This window comes from Lithobates pipiens, unplaced genomic scaffold (genome assembly GCF_037356315.1).
Source record: "Lithobates pipiens isolate NorthernLeopardFrog02 unplaced genomic scaffold, aLitPip1_a1.2 Scaffold_8, whole genome shotgun sequence".
Classification (NCBI taxonomy): Eukaryota; Metazoa; Chordata; class Amphibia; order Anura; family Ranidae; genus Lithobates; species Lithobates pipiens.
Window position 1 is genome coordinate 4,744,977 of NW_027507903.1, and position 27,575 is coordinate 4,772,551.

Consider the following 27,575-nt stretch of genomic DNA (forward strand, 5'->3'; position numbering starts at 1 on the left):
GCAAACCTCTTTACAGCTCATGTACATCAGCACCATTCTGAATCTCTTTGTCTTGCTGCTTGGCTTCATTCACTGCTGAGTTATTTAAGATACGAGTGCAATGACTAGATAAAGTACTGGCCATGAACGGGGATATGACCACAGAAAACTGTAATCAGATCAGGATTATTGTACTTTGCACTAAAAGTAGGCCCACATGAGGTTCAATAAATCCAATGGGGGGGGCAGTCATTCCTGCTAGATTACATAGGACCATGCATACTGACAGTGCAAGCTCAGGTCCTAAAAGGTTGGTTCACTTTTACCCTAAAACTACCTAGGCAGATGAAGGGCGTTTGCAAGGGCATTATCCAACTTCAGTCAGATCTGCACAGCATATTTTATTCTACGGTTGCTCCTTACCTGCACAGGCAGTTTTTAGGTAAAAGGTGAACTAACCCTTTAAGGAGACGTTGTACACAAGTCTATAGAAAATTTGGTGTTGCCACTAGCAACCAGATGTTTGATAAATATATATATATATATATATATATATATTTTTTTTTTTTTTTTTTTTTTTATCCTGTTGGACAGCACAATTTTCTTTGCCCTAGCTTTCACATAAAGAACAATTCCCTCTGGGTTAGAAAAAAAAGGGTCTACACATTTAAAGAATCCCTTGGAAGTGTTTTAGAATTTCATGTTGGAACAACAAACTGACCCTTTTACAGGCAACTGCAGGTTCTAAAAAGAAAAAAAAAAAAAATTGATCAATAAAATCTCTTTTCATATGGGGCTGGTGGTCCATGCGGGGGCCGAACAAACATTGCGTCTCCAAGAAGGCGTACGAATGTCTGCAGAACGTCAGGCGAGCGGCGCAGTTTTCTCATCACCTGTAGTAGAGGATCATTGTCACAGTGTTCATCAGTGGACTCTTGGGTTGGAAGCAGTGATTGTAAAAGTTTTTATTCCCATAAATCTCTCTGCAATAAATAAGGATTTGATATATAAATGTATAAAAACTATACGACTTATTTAATAAAACGGTGCCTGTGGTGAGCATGTGCAGCACCTTCACAGCGAGCCAATCACCAGCAGCTCCCAAAAACCTGTGCTAAACCCAACAACTGAAAGCTGGCATGTGGTGGATTGCTATAGGATGCTGCACCTCTCTGCCCCCCCCCCCCCCGCACCACGTTATTAAATAAAACTCTATGTACTTGTAAAAGTGGATCCACTGTTGTCTACCCTCTTTAAGGCTGGATTCCAGGTATGGCTTTTTTTTTTTGCATAGTTTGGCCTTATTCTCATGGGAGTACAACAGCATACGCTCGTACAAGGGCCGTGTTCGCCCGCATGGGGATGCACAGGCCATCATGCATCCTCACGCAGACAAGTCCCATTCAAGTCAACTGGGATGCTGCAGCTGCAGAGACACAGCCACTGCTCGCAATTGACAGCTGTGCAGAAGTGGGCCAATTTGACAACTGTGCTGACTGGGGCCCGTGCACCTGCACTACTGTCATATTGGGAGCAGCAGATGTGTCCATGCAGCCGCTGCTTCCCAACTGACACGACATCAGTGGGACTGGCTGTATAGGGATGCAAAGAATACCTGGGCACCGCCATGTGGGCAAACACCTCTCTCGCAAAAGTACAAGTCCGTGTGAACAAGGCCTAACATTGGGTTCAGATCGGATCAATGTAGGTATGCATATGCCATATGCCTGTGGAAACTGGAAATCACTGCCTTGCATTTTTCTCAATGAAAGCAATGCACTCTCTGAATGAGATGTGGCGACGTCACCAGGTGGCGCGGCGACGTCACCAGGTGGCGCGGCGACGTCACCAGGTGGCGACGTCACAATCTTTACCTCGTTCATTTAGAGAACACTTTGCAAGGCATTTGGTCAATGCTGAACGGGCAAGCTGCTTGGCACAGGATGTGGAAGATGGTGGAGATCACTACAGTGACTACCACATCTACAGGTATGGCACATACATGCTTATATTAGTCCAAGCTGGACCAATGTAGCCAATCAAAAAAAAAAAAAATAGAATTAAAATAGAACTATGGGCGAATTTTTTTTTTTGATAGAGCAAGGGAGGGTTATAACCCCTGACAGATTTTTTTTTTTTTTCACCGTGTCCCACTGTGGAGATTTCTCTTCACTTCCTGTCCCATAGCCAAACAGGAAGTTAGAGGAAATTCCTGAAAATTTAGGGAATTCCTTGGGGACCCCCCAGGTCACCAGAACTAGTGTCCCTAATGGAAGATTTCCCCCTTTTTTTACTTTTCTGGGGCAGCCCAAAATGTGGGATTTTCTTTTACTTTCAACGAACAGGGCTAATAGAGAGGAGGAATCTCCCCAATAGAGGCACAGACAGCAATAAAACCTGACAGGGGTTCCAATCCCTCTTCACTTTGTCCAAAACGAAAAAAAAAAAAAAAAAAGTTTTGCTTTTAGTTATCCTTTAAGCCCTAGGGGCAGGGCAAAAACGCATCAGTGGTAAGTAGCTTGGTCGGAGTTGTTGAGGCTGCTTTCACTCCCATTACAAACAGCTTTGTATGGTGTGCGGCGATTTTGCTTATGCTTCTACAGTATGCACGGCGTTAGGATGGACTCTTTTCTAACCTGAACCCAGGGGGATTCACCCAATAGGGCACAGAGAGCCTGGGGGGGAGAGACCCTAAGCTCCCCCAGGTCCACAAACAAAAAAAAGAAACCATACCTGGTAATCATCTTCAACAGAGATGTATCCAGCACCAAGTTAGAGGAGTGTTGGCTCCATTGGGTTGGAATCTTTGGAACCCCCCGAGAGGGGCATGGTGGAAACGTCTAAAAATCTTACACCAGGACACCATTGTAGCAACATGAGAGGTATTAAAGTGCATTAGACAGGATACCTAGCGTCTTGCTAACCATATTAATTGGCATGTGGGAAGATGGTTCAAACAGAGGGTATAGGAGCACTGCACGCTTCTGCCTACAATGTCAATAAAAGAGAACTAGTTACCCCGTATGATTGTCAACACAATATATGTACACTGGGAATTTTTTCTTTTTTTCCACCAACCAAATAGGTCAGTCGTACCAACCGATCATATTAAAGGATTTCCCCCCTAGGGGTTATAGCTTGAAGTTTACAATGAACGTCGTTCCCTCTGCTTCTATGACATCATAAGGACAGAAGGCACAGAACAACAAAACAAATTCTGGCTGAAAACCTATCCTTATGTATATGAACTCTGATTGGATCTTCCCAAAGACGAATATTAAATAAAACCCCAGAATGTTTAAAACACGCATTGTAGAACCACAACTCTCAACATCCCTCAGCAGAAGAGAATGCTGGGAGCTGGAGTCCAACAGCAGCCGGGGGGGGGGGGGGGACCAACAAGCTACCCTCCCCCCAAGCAGGAAAAAAAAAAAACGCAAGTAAAGGGAGCTGAACTTGGACATCTGCCATACTCTGGACAGCTTTTGGTTTCTGGCTGGTTTCCCCATCGACTCTCTTTAGTTATGTTTGGCCCTGCCCCCTTTCAAATAAGACTTCCAACGGCGGATGAAGTCCCTAAAAATTGGCGAGCCGTCCATACTGGCCAGGAGCTGCAGCTGATTGATATGGGTAGTGTGATAGTCCCAACGGGCAAGGTTTGGGGCAGTGCCTAGCATGAAGTGCCTCAAGTCGTAGATACTTCCTGAACCTGTGTCGTAAAGAGGCAACATGGCGCGGAGCGACTCCATCCCCCGATCGTATAGCAGACGCGCCTCTTTCCCCTGCTTTTCTCCGGCGGTTTCTTTAAGATCGTAGAGACCAAGCAGAGCGTAAATGAAGCCGTTCAGCACAAAAGAGCTAGGCGTCGTAGGGTATTCCTCATACCAGTCGTATTTGTTCATAAATACGGCTTTCACCCCATGCTTCTCTGAAGGCAATTTGAACGGAGCGGTGGCTCTGAGAGCCGAGTCTAGATACGCCTGCTCCTTAGTCAGCAGGTACGCACGGACCAACGTCGATATGGCCTGCCCCTGTGCCATGGCAGAGTACCATCCTGGTTCCAGAGCCTTAAAGCCCTCTCCCAGCTTTCTAGTCACCATAATTGGCCAGCCACCTTTGGCGTCCTGATTCCTCACCAACCAATCACTGGCGGCAAAGAAAGCAGCTGTGTGGGCAGTGGTGGAGATGGTGACGTTATCCAGGAAACCGCTGCCCTTTACCACGAGGCGGACAACCTTCTTCGGCATGATCTTCGTTTGACGGACTGCCTTGGTGTTGGACAGTCCTACTCCTTTCTTCAAGTCTGTCAACAAGTCACGGGTCAGCGTGCTCCAGGCTGTCCGAGACCCCACCCCATAATAAACGTCATGGTTATGGAAAGCAATGAGCTGTGTATTGGTCACGTAGTGTATGGTGAACAGTTGGTTCTTCTCGGTGGTCTCCAGCACCACAGAAATGCTACCGTTGGTCAAGAACTTCAAGTCAAGGGATAGAATGAAGTCTCTGGAGTTACCCAAAGGTAACGAGGCTCCCTCTGAATTTTCTGCAAGAAAAAGCAAAAATAAGAACAAAAAGGATTAATAAGGAAACAAATTCAGTACAATAAATTGATCTCTACCGTGGCTCCAAAAAAAAAAAAGAAAAGAAAGGAAGAGGAACCGCTACCCATATTAAAGTCCTGGAACTATTTATTGAATCATCCAACAGACTACTCAATCTGACGTGCAAATTACTAACGCCAGTCAGGAGCTTACTAATACGGCAGCCTTTGAGTACTAGCCTATAAAAAAGTGAAACGCGTTAGTATGGTTTGTACATTAGATGGAGTACTTGGTTGTATAATTCAATAAATTGTTCCAAAGCTTTCAATATGGTAAGCGGTCCCTCATCCTTCCTTTTTTGGAGCCTCTGTAGAGTCTATGTTGGTGGTAGAAGGACTAAAGCACATATGTCAAAAACATAAGGACCATTGAACGAATCTGGCTTGCCAGGCCATTTCTTCATGTGGCCCTCACACCTCTGTGCAGCTGCCCAACCCTCTTAGTCTCCGCTCCCACCTTGTCTCAGCAGTCGGCATCAGAGGGGACAGAATTCCTCCTACAGATTCTGTGCCTCCGTGCAGCCATGGAGAGGCTGGTCTCTGTCCCTAACCCAATTTCATGTGGCCCCCACACCCCCGCGGAACCCCCTTAGTCTCCGCTCCCACCTTGTCTCAGCAGTTCACAGCAGAGAGGACAGAACTTCTCCTACAGATTCTGAGCCTCTCCGTGCAGCCGCAGAGAGGCTCATCTCTGTCCCAAACCTCATTTCATGTAGCCCTCATACCTTGCCTGCATCTGTGGCACCCTCCCCCCCCCACCCCCCGATCTCCACTCCCACCTCGTCTTAGCAGTTCACAGCAGAGAGGACAGAACTCCTCCTACAGATTCTGCGCCTCTCCGTGCAGCCGCAGAAAGGCTCATCTCTGTCCCAAACCTCATTTCATGTAGCCCTCATACCTTGCCTGCATCTGTGGCACCCTCCCCCCCCCCCCCCCCCCGATCTCCACTCCCACCTTGTCTCAGCAGTTCACAGCAGAGAGGACAGAACTTCTCCTACAGATTCTGCGCCTCTCCGTGCAGCCGCAGAAAGGCTCATCTCTGTCCCAAACCTCATTTCATGTAGCCCTCATACCTTGCCTGCATCTGTGGCACCCTCCACTCCCACCTTGTCTCAGCAGTTCACAGCAGAGAGGACAGAACTTCTCCTACAGATTCTGCGCCTCTCTGTGCAGCCGCAGAGACACTCATCTCTGTCCCCAACTTCATTTCATGTGGCCCTCACAACTCTCCTGCAGCTGCGGCACCCCTACTTAGTCTCTGCTCCCACCTTGTCTCAGCAGTTGGCAGCAGAGAGGACAGAACTCCTGCACAGCTCTTTCACCTCTTTGTACAGCCGCAGTACTCCCTCGTCTCTCCACCTCCCCTGGTCTCAGCATTCAGCAGAGACTCCGGCCCTCTGGTCCTCCTCCAGACCCTGCACTTTCTGCTTCCCATTTCTGCCCCAGCTTCTTTTTGACAACAGAACAAGGTAAGGGGTGTGCACTGATGTAAGGAAGGGTGGGGGGAGACTCTTGATTTCTGATGGTGGGGTGGGGGTGCTCTGGACATCTAGCCTTACAGATAAAACTGGCCCATTGAGGGCAACCATAATGCTGTTGTGGGCAGAGATGAAACGGAGAACGATAACCCTAGACCAGCGATGGCGAACCTTGGCACCCCAGATGTTTTGGAACTACATTTCCCATGATGCTCATGCACTCTGCAGTGTAGTGGAGCATCATGGGAAATGTAGTTCCAAAACATCTGGGGTGCCGAGGTTCGCCATCATTGCCCTAGACTATAGGAACCGGCTCCTGTTATTTTCGGTGGCCTGGGAATTTAGTGCCTGCAGCGGAATATTTGCTCTCCTGCTACAATAAATCAATGCTTCATTGTAATATGGGAAGACAATTAATGTGTATGGCAAGAAATGTTGAAAGCATCCTTTGGCTGTACAGACCTAAAAGTATAATACAAGTATCTGCAATCAACGCAGAGATCATGGATCTCCATGGTGACTGAAGACATCGGTATTCAACTAGAACAAACAACATTACTTTGTGCGCACTGAAAATGATAAAGAACGCCAAATTCCCAGATTGTCACCACCATGTTCTGCCCATTTATATATTTATATTATTTCCATTATAATACGTTTGGACTGTATGGCTGGGAGTGGTGAAAAAAAAAAATTATATTATAATATATAAATATATATATATATTGTAGACATGTCACTGGAGAAGTGATCGAGGGGGTGTACATCTCACCTAGGTTGCTACACAGTGTGAGATGGTAAATCCAGGATGGATCAGTTTCTCAGCAGCGATATGCTGCTGAGTTGTTATTTAATTTTGCCGGGCCTGGGTTTATATGGAATGGCAGGTAGGTTTGGTAGAGGGACCTGTCATTCCACATCCCCCGATCCAGTTCTGGGTTTGGGATCAGGTGAGCTTGGATCCTAATTAGCCTGGGAAGCTAAAGGCTCTGTAGGGTCTGCAGGTGATCGCTCTCAGCCAGGGAATGAACAATCTGTGTGTTGAAGGAAGCTGCAAGCACAGCCACTGCTGGAGCTAAAACTCACCCTGCGACATCCAGGCGAAAGACGCTGTGTTTGTAAGTGTCAGATAGGTGAGCAGAACCTGTTAGTAAGCGCCCAGCCGGGCTAGGACTTTTATTTTTGTTGTACTTAGAAAGCACGGTGTTGCTGTATATTTTGTTTGCTGGACTGTTTGTACCACGAATAAACGCCAAGATCTGCTTTATAAATTCCAAGTCTGCTGTGAACTGTGTCCAAACACACCCTACCCCGGGAAGATCCCTTACAATATATATATATATATATATATATATATATATATATATATATATATATATATATATATATATATATATATATATATATATATATATAAGGAATACCCCGATATATGGGCCGGTGAAAATTATCGGCTGAAAATAACGTTCTCGGCGCATTGCCCAAAAAAAAAAAAGTGACAATAGTGGCACACCCCATCCCTTTGACGTCAGTGAAAAAACACCCCTCCCCCAAAATAACTCTGAACTGGTAGCCTGTAAAAATCTTTAAAGCGTTGTCTAGGCAGGTTTTTTTTAAATACCGTAGTTTGGCGTCATTTTCCCCAATTTAAAAAAATTGCTGCAAAAATACCATGTGACAAACAAACAACTGCAGCACCCACCATTTTATTCTCTAGGGCAGGGGTCTGAAACTGGTGGCCCTCCAGCTGTTGCAGAACTACAAGTCCCATCATGCCTCTGTCGGAGGGAATCATGCTTCCAACTGTCAGCCTTTGCAATGCCTCATGGGACTTGTAGTTTCACAACAGCTGGAGGGCCGCCAGTTTCAGACTCCTGCTCTAGGACCTCTGTGTCGGGGCTGGGCTCAGCCCTTCCTTCTCTGAGCTGGCCACTCAGCTGTTGGCTAATTGGCAGCTCCTATCTCTCCACAGTTACTCAGCTGTTGATGATATCCTGCTCGTCAGTCCTGCCTACTTAAGCCATCCAGTCCAGAGGAGTTCTGCTTTAGTCTTGGTCAACATCACAGAGACCATCTCCTGCGATCCTGTTCAAGACTTGCTTGGCTGACATCTCTTCTGGCACCAGATCCTGCTTGCTGTTCCACTACATTGATCCCTGACTTCTGGATTGGCTGACTATCCGGTTACTGAACTTTGGCTATGTTTTGACTACGTTTGTTTTTTTAACTTTTATTATTAAACAAGTGTGATTTAACTGTACTTCTGTCTCGGCCTGATTTCATGGTTTATGACACTCTGCTTAAAGAAAAAATATATATATATAATATATATATCTCCATCCAAAAGTATCGGGACGTGTGTGTGTGTGTGTCATTATATATATTATATATATATATATATATATATATATATATATATATATATATATATATATATATATATAATGTTTCTCCCCCCTAACCATACTTACCTAGGGGTAGATGTTGCATCTGTCCCCCACCACCTCTGCACTGAGAACCTAGGAGCGATCATACATCGCTTGGTTCTCACAGATCCCCGAGTGGGGAGCTGTTGACTGTCAATCAGCAGCTCTCCGCTCTGCTGCCCCCCCACTGGAGCGCTGAGCTGTGGAGGGGGTGGGGAGCAGCTCACTGGCGGATCCAGACTTTGTCGGGATAACGCGGTGCCTGGACTGATTTCTGTGACAACAGTCCGCTCTCCACTGAAAACGGTTCACAGGAGTGCAAAAGGAATTGCCCAATAGGAAAACATAGTTACATAGTTAGTAGTTACATAGTTAGTAGTTACATAGTTAGTAAGGTTGAATAAAGACATCAGTCCATCCGGTTCAACCTGAGTGAGTGTCTACAATTGTCCCTATCCCTGTACATTGCACACTCACATCGCTCCCTACCCTCAAGGAGCCACAATCCAAGATCCCCAGTTGTATACTGGGGCCAATTTTAGACAGAAGCCAATTAACCTAACTGCATGTCTTTGGAGTGTGGGAGGAAACCGGAGTACCCGGAGGAAACCCACACAGGCACAGGGAGAACATGCAAACTCCAGGCAGGTAGTGTCGTGGTTGGGATTTGAACCAGTGACCTTTTTTACTGCTAGGCGAGAGTGCTAACCACTACACCACTGTGCCGCCCTTAAACGCCAGCCTAAAAAGCTCAGGGCTGGACTTCTCCTTTAATGGCTTCCCAGTCTTAGTCCGTAGGGTTCAATATTGAGTTGGCCCACCCTTTGCAGCTATAACAGCTTCACCTCTTCTGGGAAGGCCGTCCACAAGGTTTAGGAGGGTGTCTATGGGAATGTTTCACCATTCTTCCAGAAGAGCATTTGTGAGGTCAGGCACTGATGTTGGATGAGAAGGCCTGGCTTGCAGTTTCTGCTCTAATTCATTCCAAAGGTGTTCTATCGGGTTGAGGTCAGGAATCTGTGCAGCCTGGTCAAGTTCCTCCACCCCAAACTCGCTCATCCATATCTTTATGGACCTTGCTTTGTGCTCTGGTGGGGGTGGAGGAACTTGACTGTCCTGACCTCAACCTGATAGAATACCTTTGGGATGAATTGAGAGGAGACTGCGAGCCAGGCCTTCTCATCCAACATCAGTGCCTGACCTCACAAATGCACTTCTGGAAGACTGATCACACATTCCCATAGACACATCTCCTAAACCTTGTGGACGGCCTTCCCAGAGGAGGTGAAGGTGTTATAGCTGCAAAGTGCGGAGCCAACTCAATATTGAACCCTACGGACAAAGACTGGGAGGCCATTAAAGGTCATGTAAAGGCAGGTGTCCCAATACTTTTGGTAGTATAGTGTATGGGGGTTTCCGAATAATTTTCTTTTAACATGTAGGAGAGAAGTGACAGAATTGGTCCGGTAGGGAAGTAGTTAAACATCATTAAAGTTTATTGAGCATTACAAAATAACAGCACGCCGTTTCACACCATCTGCTTTTGCTTCGCTAACAAGCTTTTAAAGTGGCGGGGCCCCGCTAATCAATACCCATTAGGATTAACGAGTCAATCACTTGAGGAGACAATGAAGTCACTTTTGTCATCACCTTCTGATAAGCCCCCAGGAGATCCGCGTTGGGAGGACAGACCTTCCACTCCGCTAATTAATGCGGCGCAGACACATCTCGCCGGTGACAAATCGCGCTGTCACCGACCAGTGAGAGGAAAGCACCCGGCGCTGCCTCTGGGCAGGAAACCAGAGGAAATGTCAACGTATACAGAGAGCACTGGAGGAGAAAACATACAGCTCAGCCCCTGTGCTAAATATACCGCCTGCAATCCCCTCTACGGCCATCTGCACCGCACTGCTAACAATCTGGTCTGAGGCCTGGAGAAGTCACACACTGCAGCCATGGGGGGGAGGGGGGGTCATCAAAATCTGGAGCAGCTGTGCATGGTAGCCAATCAGCTTCTAACTTTAGCTTGTTCAATTAACCACTTCAATACTGGCACTCTTACCCCCCCCCCCTTTCCTGCCCAGGCCAATTTTCAACAACACTGCAGCCATATGAAATTGTAATAATTTTGTTTTTCTTGAGACAGATTTCTTTTGGTGGCATTTAACCTCTTTACCAGTTATACGGTGGCAGGTTGGCAGGGCTGTGCAAACCGCCGTAGGTGTACGTCGGCCGCTTTAAGAGGCATAGGGGGGGCATGCGCGCCCCCCCGCCTCTGGAGCCGATGAGCGCGGCCGCCAGCGTGCGATCGCTCCCCAGAGAGCCAGAACGGGGATCTGTCAATGTAAACAGACAGATCCCCGTTCTGTCAGGGAAGTAGTGGTCAGGAACAGCGATCTCTCTCTCCTCCTCCTTCAGTCAGTCCCCTCCCCCCCGCAGTTAGAAACACCTCCCTAGGACACACAGAGTAGGTGAGGCTGAAAAAAAAAAAAAAAAAGGACACAAGTCCAACCTATGTGTGTGATTATATGTCAGTATTACATTGTATATCCCTGTATGTTGCGGTCGTTCAGGTGATTATCTAATAGTTTTTTTAAACTATCGATGCCCCCCGCTGAGACCACCGCCTGTGGAAGGGAATTCCACATCCTTTCTACTCTTACAGTAAAGAACCCTCTACGTAGTTTAAGGTTAAACCTCTTTTCTTCTAATTTTAATGAGTGGCCACGAGTCTTATTAAACTCCCTTCCATGAAAAAGTTTCTTCCCTATTGTGGGGTCACCAGTCCGGTATTTATATATTGTGGGGTCACCAGTCCGGTATTTATATACTGTGGGGTCACCAGTCCGGTATTTATATACTGTGGGGTCACCAGTCCGGTATTTATATACTGTGGGGTCACCAGTCCGGTATTTATATACTGTGGGGTCACCAGTCCGGTATTTATATATTGTGGGGTCACCAGTCCGGTATTTATATAATGAAATCATATCCCCTCTCAAGCATCTCTTCTCCAGAGAGAATAAGTTCAGAGCTCACAACCTTTCCTCATAACTAATATCCTCCAGACCCTTTATTAGCTTTGTTGCCCTTCTTTGTAGTTGCTCCATTTCCAGTACATCCTTCCTGAGGACTGGTGCCCAGAACTGGACAGTATACTCCAGGTGCGGCCGGACCAGAGTCTTGTATAGCGGGAGAACAATAATTCTCCCTCCTCTGTCTATGGAACACAGATGGTGGCTCAGTCCCCCGTCCCCCCACACTGGCAGTGATTTCAAGGGGAAAAATTAAGCATTTGAACTGGTAATTTAAAACTATGGTTGCATTGATACCAGTTCTTTATTGGTGAATACCGATACTTTCGATCAAGTACTCGCCGATACAGAGTAGTGAAACTTTGCGGTGCGATTTGAGTGGATACAAAAAAAAAATGGTGCAAACCGCACGGCAAAGAATCACATGCGATTTCCCCCCGTGTGTGTGTGTGTGTGTGTGTGTAAAGGGAAAAGCGCCATCTAGTGGGCAGTTTATTAAAAAGGTTAGAACTCACAGTACATATCTGGCCAAATGCGAAATCTACATAGGTGTCCCGTTCCGCCAACGATAGCAAATAACGGCCGCTGGAGGTGTTCATAGGGCTGGAGGGGAAGTTCCGGGACTCCTGTGGGTATAGGGCGATGTCAGCTTGGGGGCGGATCGCCTCTACATCTCCTCCAGCCATGTGAGCACCTCCAGCGGCCGCGATTTGCCATCATCGGCGGGACCGGGACACTACGCAGATTTTGCATTTGCCCAAATATGTATGTACTGTGAGTTCTACCATTTTTAAAAAAAAAACTGTCCACTAGATGGCGCTTTTTCCTTACAGACACACATTGGAAATTGCATGCGATTCTTTGCAGTGCGATTTGAGCCAGTTCATTTTGTATTGACGCAATTCGCACTGCAAAGTATCGGTTTTGCGCATGTACCGATAATCACGCAAGTGCTTGGTATCCACACATCCCTATTTAGAACTATGAATCTTTATTCCCCCCCGTACCCCCATGTCATACACAAAACAGCCTATTTGTTATTACTCCCAAAGATAAAAACAAAACAAAGCAAAACCGATCACAGCACCCAGCATCGCAGGTGACTACAGAACAATGAGAGTTTTCCCCTATTTTTGTTGACTTGCACACACAGGATACCATACAAGATTAAAATAAGCATTAAAGCTGAACTCCAGGAACTCGGCTCCTATGTAAAAATAAAGTACACTATGAGTTAAATCCAAGGAGGTGCATGACATCTCCTGGGCTTATCTCCATTATTTACATCTGGAAGACGACTATCGCTCCATTTCGAGGAGCCCCACACTGATGCTGAAGATCTAAGCATCTTTAACAGAGTCTGGGCAGCTGTTATGCCTGCCCCTCCTCCTGCCCAATCACAGAAGCCTTTGTATTATATGAATTAATTCACAAAATACAAAGGCTTCTGTGAATGGGCAGCAGAGGGGAGTGGCAGGCAAAGCTGCTCTGTGTGCGTCTCTCACTCTCTCCTCTCTCACAGCCCTGAGTGTCCGTGTATTCTCCGGCTGAGTCAACAGAGTCCGGGCAGCTGTTGTGCCTGCCCCTCCCCTCCTCCTCATGCCCAATCACAGAAACCTTTGTATTAAATTAACTCATTCACAAAATACAAAGGCTTCTGTGAATGGGCAGCAGAGGGGAGTGGCAGGCAAAGCTGCTTTGTGTGCGTCTCTCTCTCTTTCTGTCACATCCCTGAGTGTCAGTGTATGCTCCGGCTGAGCCAGAAGCCTGTCAAATATAAAACACAGATACGTTGAAGTCCAAGGAGGTGCTTGAAATCTCCTAAAGTGGAGCTCCAGTCATTTTTGTGTTTATTGAAAGTCAGAAGCTACAAAAACTGTAGCTGCTGACTTTAAAAAAAAAAAAAACGTTCACCTGTCCCACGACCCAACGATGCGCCCACCCAAGCCGTTACTTCCCTCGGTCTTCTGTCGCTGGCATCTCAACCGTGGGCACCCAACTGTGACAGCTTGCTACGAGCCACGCATTGTTAATGGTCCCGCACTTTTCTGGGACCTGCGATGTGTCCCAGAAGACTGACGGGAGGAAGGGGGAAGAGAAGAACTTCCGCTCAGACAGCGTAGGCGAAAAATAAGTGCAATTTGGTGCAGAAGAGGTGTGGGGGGTGGTGGTTTGGGAGGAGGCCTTAAAGTGCAACTTTCCCTTTTAGGAGGCTCCACTTTAACTCATAGTGTGACTGCACGTTTTAAAAAGTGCCCGAATTCCTGGAATTCAGCTTTAATATAACTGTAAAAAAAGTTTAAGGAGTAGAGGTTCACTTTAAAAACCGCAACTCACCTGGAACCACAAAATTCCTGACGTGACTCCCTCTGGTCTTGTCGTAGACGGTGGTCACAGAAGCTCCTTTAGGCACAGACCACGTACCAAGCACCCCTTCACTCTTCTCATCGGCCTTCTCATACGTCTCCACATGGGGGGGCTTCTCTGTCAAGTTCTTGCTGTAGTGACTCAACCCATACTGGGCGATCTGGATTGGGTAGAAATATCCCTGTGGACCCCACTGGGTAGACAAGGGAACCCCTGGAAAAGGACACAACAATTAGTATACATGACTATCCACACGGTATGGCAAACACAGCGATTGCAGAGAGATAACGAAAGCATGCTTGGCTTAGGCAGAGCCATCCCAAATGTTCTAAAATCAACAGGATGCTATCGCGCAAGATCTGATCTAATTTGGTCTATTAAAGTCATTGTAAACCCAGATTTTTTTTAAAATAAAAAATAAATAAAAACCAAAACATGTTATATTTACCTGCTCTGTGTAATGGTTTTGCACAGAGCAGCCCTCCGATCCTCCTCTTCTGAGGTTCCCTGCCGGTGTTCCTGGCTCCTCCTCCTCACCATGGCAAGTCGATTGCTCTGGGGACACTTGTGCAGGCTCACTCCCCAGCTGGCTGTGTGTGTTCATAGATGCACACAGCGCAGCTTGGCCCCGCCCCCCACTACCTGGCTGTGACTGACAGCAGCGGGAGCCATTGGTCTCTATTAATCGTAAATTTTTTCCTTGACTTAAAGCGGAAGTTCCGCCGTTTTTGTTTTTTAAAAGCCAGCAGATACAAATACTGCAGCTGCTGACTTTTAAAATAAGGACACTTACCAGCCCAGCGCGCCCGCGATGTCGGCACCCGAAGCCGATCTCTCGATCGTCTCTCGGGTGCTGCCGCCACCATCTTGGGTATGGGAATCAGGAAGTGGAGCCTTTCGGCTTCATTTCCCGGTTCCCTACTGCGCATGCGTGAGTCGCGCTGCGCAATAAGGATGGTCCCCGCTGTCTCTGGGATCCGTTTCCCAGCAGGCAGCGGGGGACTTTCGGAAAGGAGCGTAGATTCTGCGGAAAGGGGCGTACCTTCTGCAGAATCAACGCCGGAAGTGGGTGCAGATACCTGTACTGTACAGGTACCTGCACCCCCCTCCCCCCTGAAAGGTGCCAATTGTGGCGCCGGGGGGGGGGGGGGGGTTCCAATGAGCGGAAGCTCCACTTTAGGGTGGACCTCCGCTTTAAAGTGTTTCACGATTCTTTCTATACAAAGAATTCTCTCTGCTCTTCTGAAGCCACAGCCCTCAAAAGAAAGGAAGAAAAAATATATAAAAATAAACACAACAGACAGTCTGCCAAGAATCACAACATTCTTTAGCAGTGGAACTTAAGTCTAAACATTGTAACAATTTAAATGGAAAAGTTTGCTACTACTCAAATAAAGTGTGTAACAATTTGTCAAAGGAATAGACCTGTGTGTAAATGAGGAAAGTTTAACAACACTAAAGTTTAAGTATAATTTTTTTAGTAGAGACCCTAGAGAATAAAATGGCGGTTGTTGCAATATTTTATGTCACACTGTATTTGCGCAATGGTCTTTCAAATGAAATTTTTTTGGGAAAAAATCACTTTAATGAATAAAAAAATAATAATAAAAAACTAACCAATGAATGAATGAATGAATGAATGAAATACTTATATAGCGCACAATGCGAACTGAATCGCCTCTAGGCGCTGTGGCGAGCTTTGATCATCTGCTAAAAGAGGAAGGTCTTGAGTTTTTTCCTAAAAGCCAGGTGATTTTCTTCCAGGCGGATGTTGATTGGTAGAGCATTCCATAGCCGAGGCCCTTGGACAGCGAATCTCCGATCCCCCTTGGATTTATACCGGGCTTTGGGCACGAGGAGGAGGTTTTTGTTGGCTGATCGAAGACTGCGGTTTGGTGTGTAATGATTTATTTTCTCCATTAGGTATTGCGGAGCTTCTCTATGCACGCATTTGTGGGTGAGGCACAAGGTCTTGAACGTGATCCGATTTTTTACGGTTAGCCAATGTAAGCTCCTCAGTGAAGGAGAAATGGATTCCCAGGGTTTTTTTCCTGTTATCAGCCTTGCCGCCGTGTTTTGGATCAGTTGTAATCGCGCAAGTTGATATTGTGGTAATCCTATGTAAAGCGAGTTTGCGTAGTCCAGTCGTGAATTAATGATTGTTCCAACTACCACTGCTTTGTCATTCTTTGGGATAAAAGGGATGAGTCTGCGAAGCATTCGCAGCAGATGGTGAGATCGACTGACTACAGATCCTATTTGCGCATCCATTGACATTTGTGCGTCTAATATAACCCCGAGACTCTTCGCTTTGGTCTTTGGGGAGATAGTCTGCCCAAAGACGGTTGGTGGAGACCAGGAGGTTTTGGTTGCGGGCTTATGATTTGGGTGTAAGATAAGAAGCTCTGTCTTTGATTGGTTCAGCTGGAGGGAGTTGGTGGTCATCCAGTCCTCTATTGATTTGAGGCAGTTTTCAAGTTGTTGTTGGTGATCTTTTTTTCCATTGATCCGGAAATAAAGTTGCGTGTCGTCAGCGTAAGAGTGGAAGCAGAGATCTGAGCATCTGATGATTTGAAGGAGTGGGCGAATGTAAATGTTGAAGAGAACGGGTGACAACGGAGAGCCTTGAGGGACTCCGCAGGTGACTGCCCGAGTTTTGGAGAGGAATTTTCCTAGTTTCACTGTCTGTGACCGATTTCCTAGGAAGGACACGAACCAATGGAGATCTATGTCTTGGACTCCGGCTACTTCTGTGAGGCGGACGAGTAGAGTATTGTGATCTACTGTATCAAACGCTGCACTTAGGTCTAGCAGTACGAGGAGACACGGCTCTCCGTCATCTGCTGCTTCGAGGGCGTCATCCCAAATCTTGAGGAGAGCCGTTTCTGTTCCATGACCCGGGCGGAAGCCTGATTGCAGCGGGTCCAGGAGTTTGTGAGTATCCAGGTGAAGTTGTAGCTGATGTACTACAGCTTTCTCCATGATCTTAGAAATGGTGTTGAGGCTTGTAATCGGCCTACGGTTGTTTGGATCCTGAGGGTCCAGGTTTGGTTTCTTGAGTAGAGGTTTGACGATGCCTTGTTTGAGGATGCTGGGAACAATCCCTTCGTGGAATGATCGGTTTATGAGGTGGGTTATGGTTGGAGCCACGATGTCAGCATTCTTTCAGTAGTTTTGTGGGGATGATGTCAATAGGTGAGGTACTGTCACGCAGTTTATTAATGATGTTTTTTGCGGTGTCTACGGTAATTGGGGATAGTGAAAATTTTGGCGGTTGCGGTATGTTGGTGCGGACATCCTCTTTATGTATTTGCTGGCTGAGGTTGGATGTTTTCTTCTGACAAATTGTTTCCCTGATGGTTTTGACTTTATCGATGAAAAAATCCGACAGTTTGTCACAGTAATCCTGGGATTCGCTTTCTGGGGGTTCTAGGCACACCGGATTCATTGATTGATTAACCAGTTTAAACAGTTCCTGTGGTTGGTTTGTGGCCGTTGAGATTGTATATGAGAAGTGGTCCTTTTTGGCTTTGAAGATTGCTTTCCGATAATTCTCTGTCAGACCTTTGTAGTTAAATAGGTTTTCCTCGGTGGGATTTCTTCTCCATGTTCTTTCCGCTCTTCTGCGTTCTTGCTTTAGTACGGAGAGGGAGCTATTAAACCATCCAGCATTTTTCTTCCTGATGAGAGCCCTGCGTTGTGGTGCTACCGAGTCTGCTGATTGCAGTAATGCCTTGTTCAGGGAGTTGAGCGTTTCCTCCGTAGAGTGGTTTAAGGTTATTGTAGATATTTTTTTGGACAGAGTGGTTTTGAAGGCTTCGGAGTACAGTTTTTTATGCGATCTGGTCCAGTGCGTTGTTACAGGTTTCCGTTTTGCGTTGGTCATGTTGGTAGTGATTTTGAATTTGATGGCGTGGTGATCCGTCCATGGCAGAGTTATGTTGTCGAGTATGTTGACGTTGATGTTCTGTTTGAAAATGAGGTCCAGGGTGTGTCCTGACCCATGCGTGGGAGTCTTTATCAGTTGCTGTAGACCCAGTTCTTCTAGTTGATTGATGCAGGCAGTTGCGATGGGGTCTTTAGGCTCGTTTGCCCAAAGGTTGAAATCTCCGAGTGCCAGGAAATTTTTGAATTTTAGGGTGTGCATTGCAAAGGATTCCGTGAGGGGTGAAAGAAGATTGGACTTTGGTCCCGGTGGTCTGTAGCACAGTAGAATATGAGTGGTGTCATGGGGTGTTGTTTGAAAATGTAGCGTCAGGGTTTCCATAAAAGACACTGGGTTCTGAGATGATGGTTTAGTGAGATCCAGGTGACCTTTAAAGATCACTGCTAGGCCTCCTCCTTTTTTCCCTATCCGGTGTTCGGTTAGGATCCTGTAGTTTTCCGGCACCAATTCGGTGAGGATGGTGTTGCAGTCAGAGGTTAACCAGCTTTCGGTGATGAAGAGGCAGTCTACATTGTTCTCGATGATGAAGTCGTGTACTTCCAGTCTATGTTTGACTGCAGACCTGGTGTTAATCAAGGCGCAATCTAATTGTAGTGGTCGAGTAGATGTCTTCCTGTGGATGGGAGCTGCTTGTCGTCCGGTTTTTAATAGTTGTTCTCTTTGAAGTATTTTTTGTATGGAAGATGGCAATGTGGTGTTGATGTTCCTTAGTCTGTGCAGAACTTCAGCTGAGTATTTGAAGTAGCACATGGTTTGTGGATGCTATTGATGGTACTATGGGCCTAAGATGATGATCCTGATCAGGGTATTGATCCTGAGGTGGGGCTAGGTATCAGACTTGCCGCCGTGCTTGAGGCTATTACTAATAATACTAATAAAGTTAGCCCAATTTTTTTTTTTTTTGTATAATGTGAAAGATTTTACGTTGTGAGAATCGTGATCTTTTTATTCTAAGCAAAGAAAAAAAAAAAAAAACGTGATTCTCATCTCATGGCCAGAATTGTGCAGCTCTAGTCTCTATTGCCATTTCTGAGCCTATGATGGGGGAGGGGAGGAGAGCCACTGTCCTGCACAGTGCTGAATTGAGGTCAGGTTCAGGTGCGTAGAAAGGAGAGGGAGCGTTGGGGTCTGGTAGGGGCATCTGCACTCAGGTTTTTTTTTTTTTTTTACTTGGCAGAGAATGCATTAAGGTGGGGAAAAAAAAAAAAAACACCTTCTGCAACATTTTAAAAACTTGCTAACCAGGCCTTTTCTGCAATTTTTTATTTATTTTTTTTTTTTTTTACACGATTACAAACTAAAAAAAATTACTTTAGAACCCCCAAACATAGATTTTTTTTTTTTTGCAGAGACCATAGAGAATAAAATGGCAATCGTTGCAATTTTTTATGTCACGTGGAAATTGCGCAGCAGTTTTTCCAACACAATTTTTTGGAAAAAAAAATACATTTTTGAATTTTAATGTAAAAAAAAAAAAAAAAAATTATTATATCCCAATATTTTTATAATCTATAAAAGATGATGTTATGCCGAATAGATAGATATCCAACCTGTCACTCTTTAAAATTGCACACCCTTGAAGAATAGCAACAAACTTCAATACTAGGTCTAATTTTTTTTTACAGCAAAAAGATAAAAATTTATTATTATTTTTTTTTTTTTTTATATATCTTTTGCTTTTAAAGGTAGAGGAGAGATTTGGGGTCTTCTGGAACCTAGACCTCTCCATGAAGAGGACCTGTCAACCTTATTTCTATTACAAGTGATGTCTACATTGGAACAAAAGTGATAAAAAAAAAAAAAAAAAAAGGGACATACCTTTGTGCCCGCACGCAGAAGTGAACACACATGCAATTGGCGCACGCTTATGTAAACGGCGTGTGTACCACACGTGAGGTATCGCCGCAAACATTAAAGCCAGAGCAATACTTCTAGTGCTAGACCCCCTCTGTAACTCTAACCTGGTAACCTGTACATTCTTTTACAGCGTCACCTATGGAGATTTTTAAGTATCGTAGTTTGCCGCCATTCCAAGTGTGCGCAATTTTAAAGTGTGACATGACTTGTACCTATCTACTCGGCGTAACTCATATGTATATGTGTATATATATATATATATATATATATATATATATATATATATATATACACACACACATATACATTATATATATATATATATATATATATATATATATATATATATATATATATATATATATATATATATATATATATATATATATATATATATATATATATATATATATATATATATATATACACATACACATACATATATATACACATACATACATATACATATATATATATATATATATATATATATATATATATATATATATATATATATATATATATATATATATATATATATATATATATATATACACGCTTTACCAAACAGTTGGGTTATATTTTGCGTTTTTTTTTTTTTTTTGTATTAAAATTCATTAAAGTGTATTTTTTTCCTAAAAAATATCACTTTTGAAAAACCACTGCACAAATACCGTGTGACAGGAAAAAATTGCAAGAGTCGCCATTTCATTCTCTAGGACACGGAACAAAAACAAAAAAGGGAACTGTACCCCCCCGGGGGGGGGGGGGGGTTTCAAGGCAGCAAGTAGATAGAAAAATATTGCATAGATTTAAAAAAAGGTTAATATTTTACTAAATGACAATTGTCAAAAAGAAGTAGACAATGACAATTAAAACATGAGCTGTGGTGCAGGAGATATAAAAGACAGCACAAATGTGATTAAATGTAATAATACACAACATTTGGACATAAAAAATGTTGGTGATATGCAAACACTGACGCGTTTCGACCCCGCTGGGTGTTCTTCATTCGCTATGAGGAAATTTATACATATTGAAATTCATGCACGAGCATAAAAAAGGTAATAATAATAATAGTAAAAACTCTTAAAGCGGAGTTCCACCCTAAAGTGGAACTTCCGCTCATCAGAACCCTCCCCCCTCTGGTGCCACAATTGGCACCTTTCAGGGGGGAGGGAGGGGGGGTACAGGTATCTGCACTCATTTCCAGGCATAAATATCTGCAGAATCTGCGGGTATTTACATGACTTCCTGCGGGGCCCCCCGCTGTCTGCTGGGAAACACACGGATCCCAGAGACAGCAGGGACCGCTCCTTATTGCACAGCGTGACTCGCGCATGCGCAGTAGGGAACCGGGAAATGAAGCCGAAAGGCTCCACTTCCTGATTCCCATACCCAAGATGGCGGCGGCACCCCAGAGCCAAGCGACAGATCGGCTTCGGGTGCCAACATCGCGGGCGCGCTGGACAGGTGAGTGTCCATATTTTAAAAGTCAGCAGCTGCAGTATTTGTAGTTGCTCGCTTTAAAAAAATTAAAAATGGCAGAACTCCACTCATATATAGTTACCAATCACATCTTGTTGTATAATATCTTCTGGACCTAAAGACTTCTAAAAAACACCCCCGACTTGATCCCACCAGGAGTTCCCTTTTTGTAGATTACTTGGGGTGAGCAGTTTCCTCCTTTTCTCTCTAGGTGTCCCTCCCTTCTGCCTAACAAAAACAAGTCAGTGTTATCCCAATTTGGTCACAAAAGTGGAATTACACTTTAAGCCTGATCTACAGAACTCCTCCCTAGGTGATAAAAACGGCAAGAATGCTTAAAGAGTTTACATTTTTTTTTTTTTTTTTTTTTACAGTCTAGTCCGAGACATGTACACACCCCGGACACTTTATTAGGTCCACCTGTTCAATTGCTTGGAAACAAAAATAGCTAATCAGCCAATCACATGGCAGCAACTCAATGCATATAGGCATCTAGGACGCGGTGAAGACGACTTGCTGAAGGTCAAACCGAGCATCAGAATGGGGAAGAAAGGGGATCTCGGTGACTTTGAACGTGTCAGACGGGCCGGTCTGAGTATTTCTGGGATTTTCACACACACAACCATCTCTCGGGGGTTTACAGAGAATGGTGGGAAAAAGAGAAAATATCCCGTGTGTGGAGGAAAATGCCTCGTTGATGTCAGAGGAGAATGGGCAGACTGGTTGCAGATGATAGAAAGACAACAGTAACTCAAATAACCATTTGTTACATCCAAGGTATGCAGAATACCATCACGGAATGCACAACACATCCAACCTTGAAGCAGAAGACCACACCGGGTGCCACTCCTGTCAGCGAAGAACAGGAAATTGAGGGTACAATGGGCACAGGATCACTAAAATTGGACAACAGAACATTGCCTGGTCTGATGATTCTGGATTTCAGCTCCGACCTTCAGAATTTGGCGCATGGATCCATCCTGCCTTGTATCACCGGTTCAGGCTGGTGGTGGGGGTGTAATGGTGTGGGGGATGGGGTATCACCGGTTCAGGCTGGTGGTGGGGGTGTAATGGTGTGGGGGATGGGGTATCACCGGTTCAGGCTGGTGGTGGGGGTGTAATGGTGTGGGGGATGGGGTATCACCGGTTCAGGCTGGTGGTGGGGGTGTAATGGTGTGGGGGATGGGGTATCACCGGTTCAGGCTGGTGGTGGGGGTGTAATGATGTGGGGGATGGGGTATCACCGGTTCAGGCTGGTGGTGGGGGTGTAATGGTGGTGGGGGATGGGGTATCACCGGTTCAGGCTGGTGGTGGGGGTGTAATGGTGTGGGGGATGGGGTATCACCGGTTCAGGCTGGTGGTGGGGGTGTAATGGTGTGGGGGATGGGGTATCACCGGTTCAGGCTGGTGGTGGGGGTGTAATGGTGTGGGGGATGGGGCATCACCAGTTCAGGCTGGTGGTGGGGGTGTAATGGTGTGGGGGATGGGGTATCACCTGTTCAGGCTGGTGGTGGGGGTATAATGGTGGGGGGGGGGGGGGAAGATATATTCTTGGCACACTTTGGGCCCTTTAGTACCAATTGAGCATGGTTTAATCACCACCCCCTACCTGAGTATTGTTGGTGACCATGTCCATCCCTTTATGAATACAGTGTCCCCATCTTCTGATGGCTCCTCCCAGCAGGATAATGCCCCATGTCACAAAGCTCCAATCATCTCACCACTGGACAATGAGGTCCCTGTCCTCCAATGGCCTCCACACTCACCACATCTCATCTAATAGAACACCTTTGGGATGCGGTGGATGTGGTGGAACTGTGTGATGTTATCATGTCACTATGGAGCAAAACCTCTGAGGAACGTTTCCAACACCTTGTTGTATCTCTGCGACCAAGAATGAAGGGAAAAGGGGGTCCAACCCGCTACTAGCAAGGGGGACCTAATAAAGGGGCCAGTGAATGTAGATCTCCCTGTTATGTACACATTAGAATGGAACCGCTTGCTGAAAGCCGAGCCTTTGGATAAACCATCCATTGATGAGAAATGGGAAGAATGCTTAAAGTCTCTGCAAAATTCCTCACCTTGTATCCATGAATGTCTAACACAAGTCTACACTGTGCACTGTTCCTATAACTTCTAAAAGGTGAACTCGGTTCAGAGGAAGTTGGACCCTCATCACCCTGCGGTGCTCTTTCACATCGTCTCATTTATCTACATCTGACAATACACTCGAGTTGCCGCTTTCTGGGGCCACTTTGTCAAATTCCTCCATGACCAAAATCATTTGTCCCGTCTGTCCGGCCCCCAAATTTCCCTTCCCAAGAACAAGGGGAGAGATCTAGTTATGTCCCTGCTCTTCGTCCAGGCTTGGTGACATTTAATTCCTTGCTAGAAAGTCTGCAGACTCTCTAATATACACTCAATACTACCAAGTAAAAATCAGACGAATGCTCAAAGACAGATGTACAAAAAACTATAATGAAGTGGTGTATCTAGATAAAGGAAGGCCCTTAGACGTGGTGTATCTAGATAAAGGAAGACCCGTAGATGTGGTGTATCTGGATAAAGGAAGGCCCATAGACGTGGTGTATCTGGATAAAGGAAGGCCCGTAGACGTGGTGCATCTGGATAAAGGAAGGCCCGTAGACATGGTGCATCTAGATAAAGGAAGGCCCGTAGACGTGGTGTATCTAGATAAAGGAAGGCCCGTAGACGTGGTGTATCTAGATAAAGAAAGGCCCGTAGTAGACGTGGTGTATCTGGATAAAGGAAGGCCCGTAGTAGACGTGGTGTATCTGGATAAAGGAAGGCCCGTAGACGTGGTGTATCTGGATAAAGGAAGGCCCGTAGATGTGGTGTATCTGGATAAAGGAAGGCCCGTAGATGTGGTGTATCTAGATAAAGGAAGGCCCGTAGATGTGGTGTATCTGGATAAAGGAAGGCCCGTAGATGTGGTGTATCTAGATAAAGGAAGGCCCGTAGACGTGGTGTATCTGGATAAAGGAAGGCCCGTAGACGTGGTGCATCTAGATAAAGGAAGGCCCGTAGACGTGGTGTATCTGGATAAAGGAAGGCCCGTAGACGTGGTGTATCTAGATAAAGGAAGGCCCGTAGTAGACGTGGTGTATCTGGATAAAGGAAGGCCCGTAGTAGACGTGGTGTATCTGGATAAAGGAAGGCCTGTAGATGTGTTGTATCTGGATAAAGGAAGGCCCATAGACGTGGTGTATCTGGATAAAGGAAGGACCGTAGATGTGGTGTATCTGGATAAAGGAAGGCCCGTAGATGTGGTGTATCTAGATAAAGGAAGGCCCGTAGATGTGGTGTATCTAGATAAAGGAAGGCCCATAGACGTGGTGTATCTGGATAAAGGAAGGCCCGTAGATGTGGTGTATCTGGAAAAAGGAAGGCCCGTAGACGTGGTGCATCTAGATAAAGGAAGGCCCGCAGACGTGGTGTATCTAGATAAAGGAAGGCCCGTAGTAGACGTGGTGTATCTGGATTTGCAAAAGCATTTGACACAGTTCCCCATAAACTTTTACTGTACAAAATAAGGTTGGTTGGCATGGATCATAGGGTGAGTACATGGATTGAAAACTGACTACAAGGGCGAGTTCAGAGGGTGGTGATAAATGGGGAGTACTCGGAATGGTCGGGGGTGGGTAGTGGGGTCCCCCAGGGTTCTGTGCTGGGACCAATCCTATTTAATTTGTTCATAAATGACCTGGAGGATGGGGATGGGGGAAACAGCTCAATCTCTGTATTTACGGACGTTCATAAGTTAAGCAGGGCAATAACTTCTCCGCAGGATGTGGAAACCTTGCAAGAAGATCTGAACAAATGAATGGGGTGGGGGGGCACCTACATGGCAAATGTAGAAAAATGTAAAATAATGCATTTGGGTGGCAAAAATCTGAACGCAATCTATAGACTGGGGGAGGAGAACCTCTGGGGGGGATCTAGGATGGAGGAGGACCTGGGGGTCCTAGTAGATGATGGGCTCAGCAATGCCAAGCTGCTGCTAACAAAGCAAACAGAATATTGGCATTAAAAAGGGGATCAACTCCAGAGATAAAACGATAATTCTCCCGCTCTACAAGACTCTGGTCCGGCCGCACCTGGAGTATACTGTCCAGTTCTGGGCACCAGCCCTCAGGAAGGATGTACTGGAAATGGAGCGACTACAAAGAAGGGCAACAAAGCTAATAAAGGGTCTGGAGGATATTAGTTATGAGGAAAGGTTGGGAGCTCTGAACTTATTCTCTCTGGAGAAGAGACGCTTGAGAGGGCATATGATATCAATATACAAATACCAGACTGGTGACCCCACAATATATAAATACCGGACTGGTGACCCCACAATATATAAATACCGGACTGGTGACCCCACAATATATAAATACTGTACTGGTGACCCCACAATAGGGAGAAAACTTTTTTGCAGAAGGGAGTTTAACAAGACTCGTGGCCACTCAATAAAATTAGAGGGAAAAGAGGTTTAACTGTAAAATACGTAGAGGGTTTTTTACTGTAAGAGCGGCAAGGATGTGGAATTCCCTTCCACAGGTGGTGGTCTCAGCGGGGGGCATCGATAGTTTCAACAAACTATTAGATAAGCACCTGAACGACCGCAACATACAGGGATATACAATGTAATACTGACATATAATCACAAACATAGGTTGGACTTGATGGACTTGTGTCTTTTTTCGACCTCACCTACTATGTATGGAATGTACTGATACTCCACCTCAAAGACAGTAAATTAATTCTTATTAATCTAGTACAGCCATTTTTAACCAGGGTTCCATGGAACCCTAAGGTTCCTCCAGAAGTTTCTAGGGGTTTCTTGAGCTGTGGCTAATTGACCTCCCATTTGACAATGCCTGGATAGTTCTGGGAGTCAAAGCCATGTGGCAGAGCCAAGCTATAGGACACCAATGATCTTTTTGACTGCCTGTAAGAGTGGCACTCTTCCAACCGGCCACCACCGTAAATTACGTTTTTCCCACTCATCCCCAATAAATTAGTTTTAGCAGGGGTTCCCCCGAGACCTAAAAATGATTTCAAGGGTTTCCCGTAGGGGGAAAAGTTTGAAAAAGGCTGATCCAGCATATACCCCTGATATTCCGCCTAAAATTTATCAACTTTCACCACGCACAGTCTTCTCCTCTTACAATTTAACTTTTTCAAAGGATTCCAGGTATGGATATATTATATCGTTACCTTAGTCTAGCTTGGACCAATGTAACTACGTATATACCATACCTGTGGGGTCCCTTTAGAAGCTGGAAATTTTGGTATATATAGGGACTCCTATTCCCGTGATCTCCGCTAGCTTCAGATTGAGAGGCTGCCCTGCTGCCTCCAGAGAACGCATTTTCTCAACAAAATGTAAAGCAATCTCTGAGTGGCCCTAATGAAGTCATTTTGACAAAACGCATAGGACGGAGCTCCTGGGTGACATCAGGACGCAACAGGAGAGGAATTCTATGTACAGGGAGTGGACAGCAACATGAAGCATCCTCTGCAGAAGCCATGACTGGCCAAAAGCATCCCTCTAGGTCAATTGAGTTGAGTAGCTCTGGCTTTTTTAAGTTAATCGCTCTACGTCAGCCATTCTCAACCACGGTTCCGTGGAAACCTAAGGGTTCCTTCTAAGGTGGCTAAGGGTTCCTTGAATGTTGAATAACTCACCACCTGATTGTGCCTGAATAGTTTCAGGTCCAATACCATGCGGCATGAGTGCAAGGGTGACATTCTGACCACCACTGTAAAGGGCAATTTCTTCCAACTGACCACCACCAATGCATGGGGCATTTTCCCCGAAGACCTCCAAGGAACTAATCCTAGCAGGGGTTTCCAGAGACCAGCAAATTATTTCAAGGATTCCTCTGGAGTAAAAAAGGTTGAGAAAGACTACTCTAGGTATAAAGAGCGGTGAGCGCTAGAAGTGAAGTAAGAGCTGCAGAAGGGGTGAGCATTAGATGACTAGGTAATCAAAATGCATTGCATCTTTATGTGTTGAAGCGTATACGTGAGTTCATTTTTATTTATTTTTGAGATTTTAATAAATGAGTGGGTTACAGTGAGCACTATGAGCGCTCTCTGCCGTTTGTGTTAATGTATGGTTGGACCTGAGAGGTAAAGCCACAGTAAGAGTGACCCTCAGGAGGATGGATCGTTTTGTATGCCTGGACCTTTGATGATGATTATCCCCTTGATGGGGAAAAAGCACTATTTGGACCTTTTTAATAATAGATCCAATCTACTAAGATGAAAGCATGACGGATGAATGCTGGGAGTCAAATCATGGTGGAGCCCGTTGGTGAATTTTGAACGTTGGGTGGAGATGTATAAACAACTGAAGATCTTGATTGAGAATCACAGTTGAGTATT

The 27,575-nt window shown here is 45.4% G+C and overlaps 2 protein-coding genes across 2 annotated transcripts in view; both read right to left on the reverse strand.

The window, feature by feature from the left end:
* PAQR5 (progestin and adipoQ receptor family member 5) overlaps nt 1–27,575 on the reverse strand; it is a 617,270-nt gene that overhangs the window by 170,272 nt on the left and 419,423 nt on the right. The window lies entirely within an intron of this gene.
* Nucleotides 557–27,575, reverse strand: part of GLCE (glucuronic acid epimerase) — a 35,929-nt gene continuing 8,910 nt past the window's right edge. Inside the window, exons 2-3 of the mRNA XM_077473531.1 lie at nt 13,856–14,098; nt 557–4,522 (exon numbers count right to left, since the gene is read on the reverse strand). Coding sequence (XP_077329657.1) covers nt 3,498–4,522; nt 13,856–14,098 — 1,268 coding nt within the window. The 3' untranslated portion in view covers nt 557–3,497. The remainder of the gene's footprint in view (nt 4,523–13,855; nt 14,099–27,575) is intronic.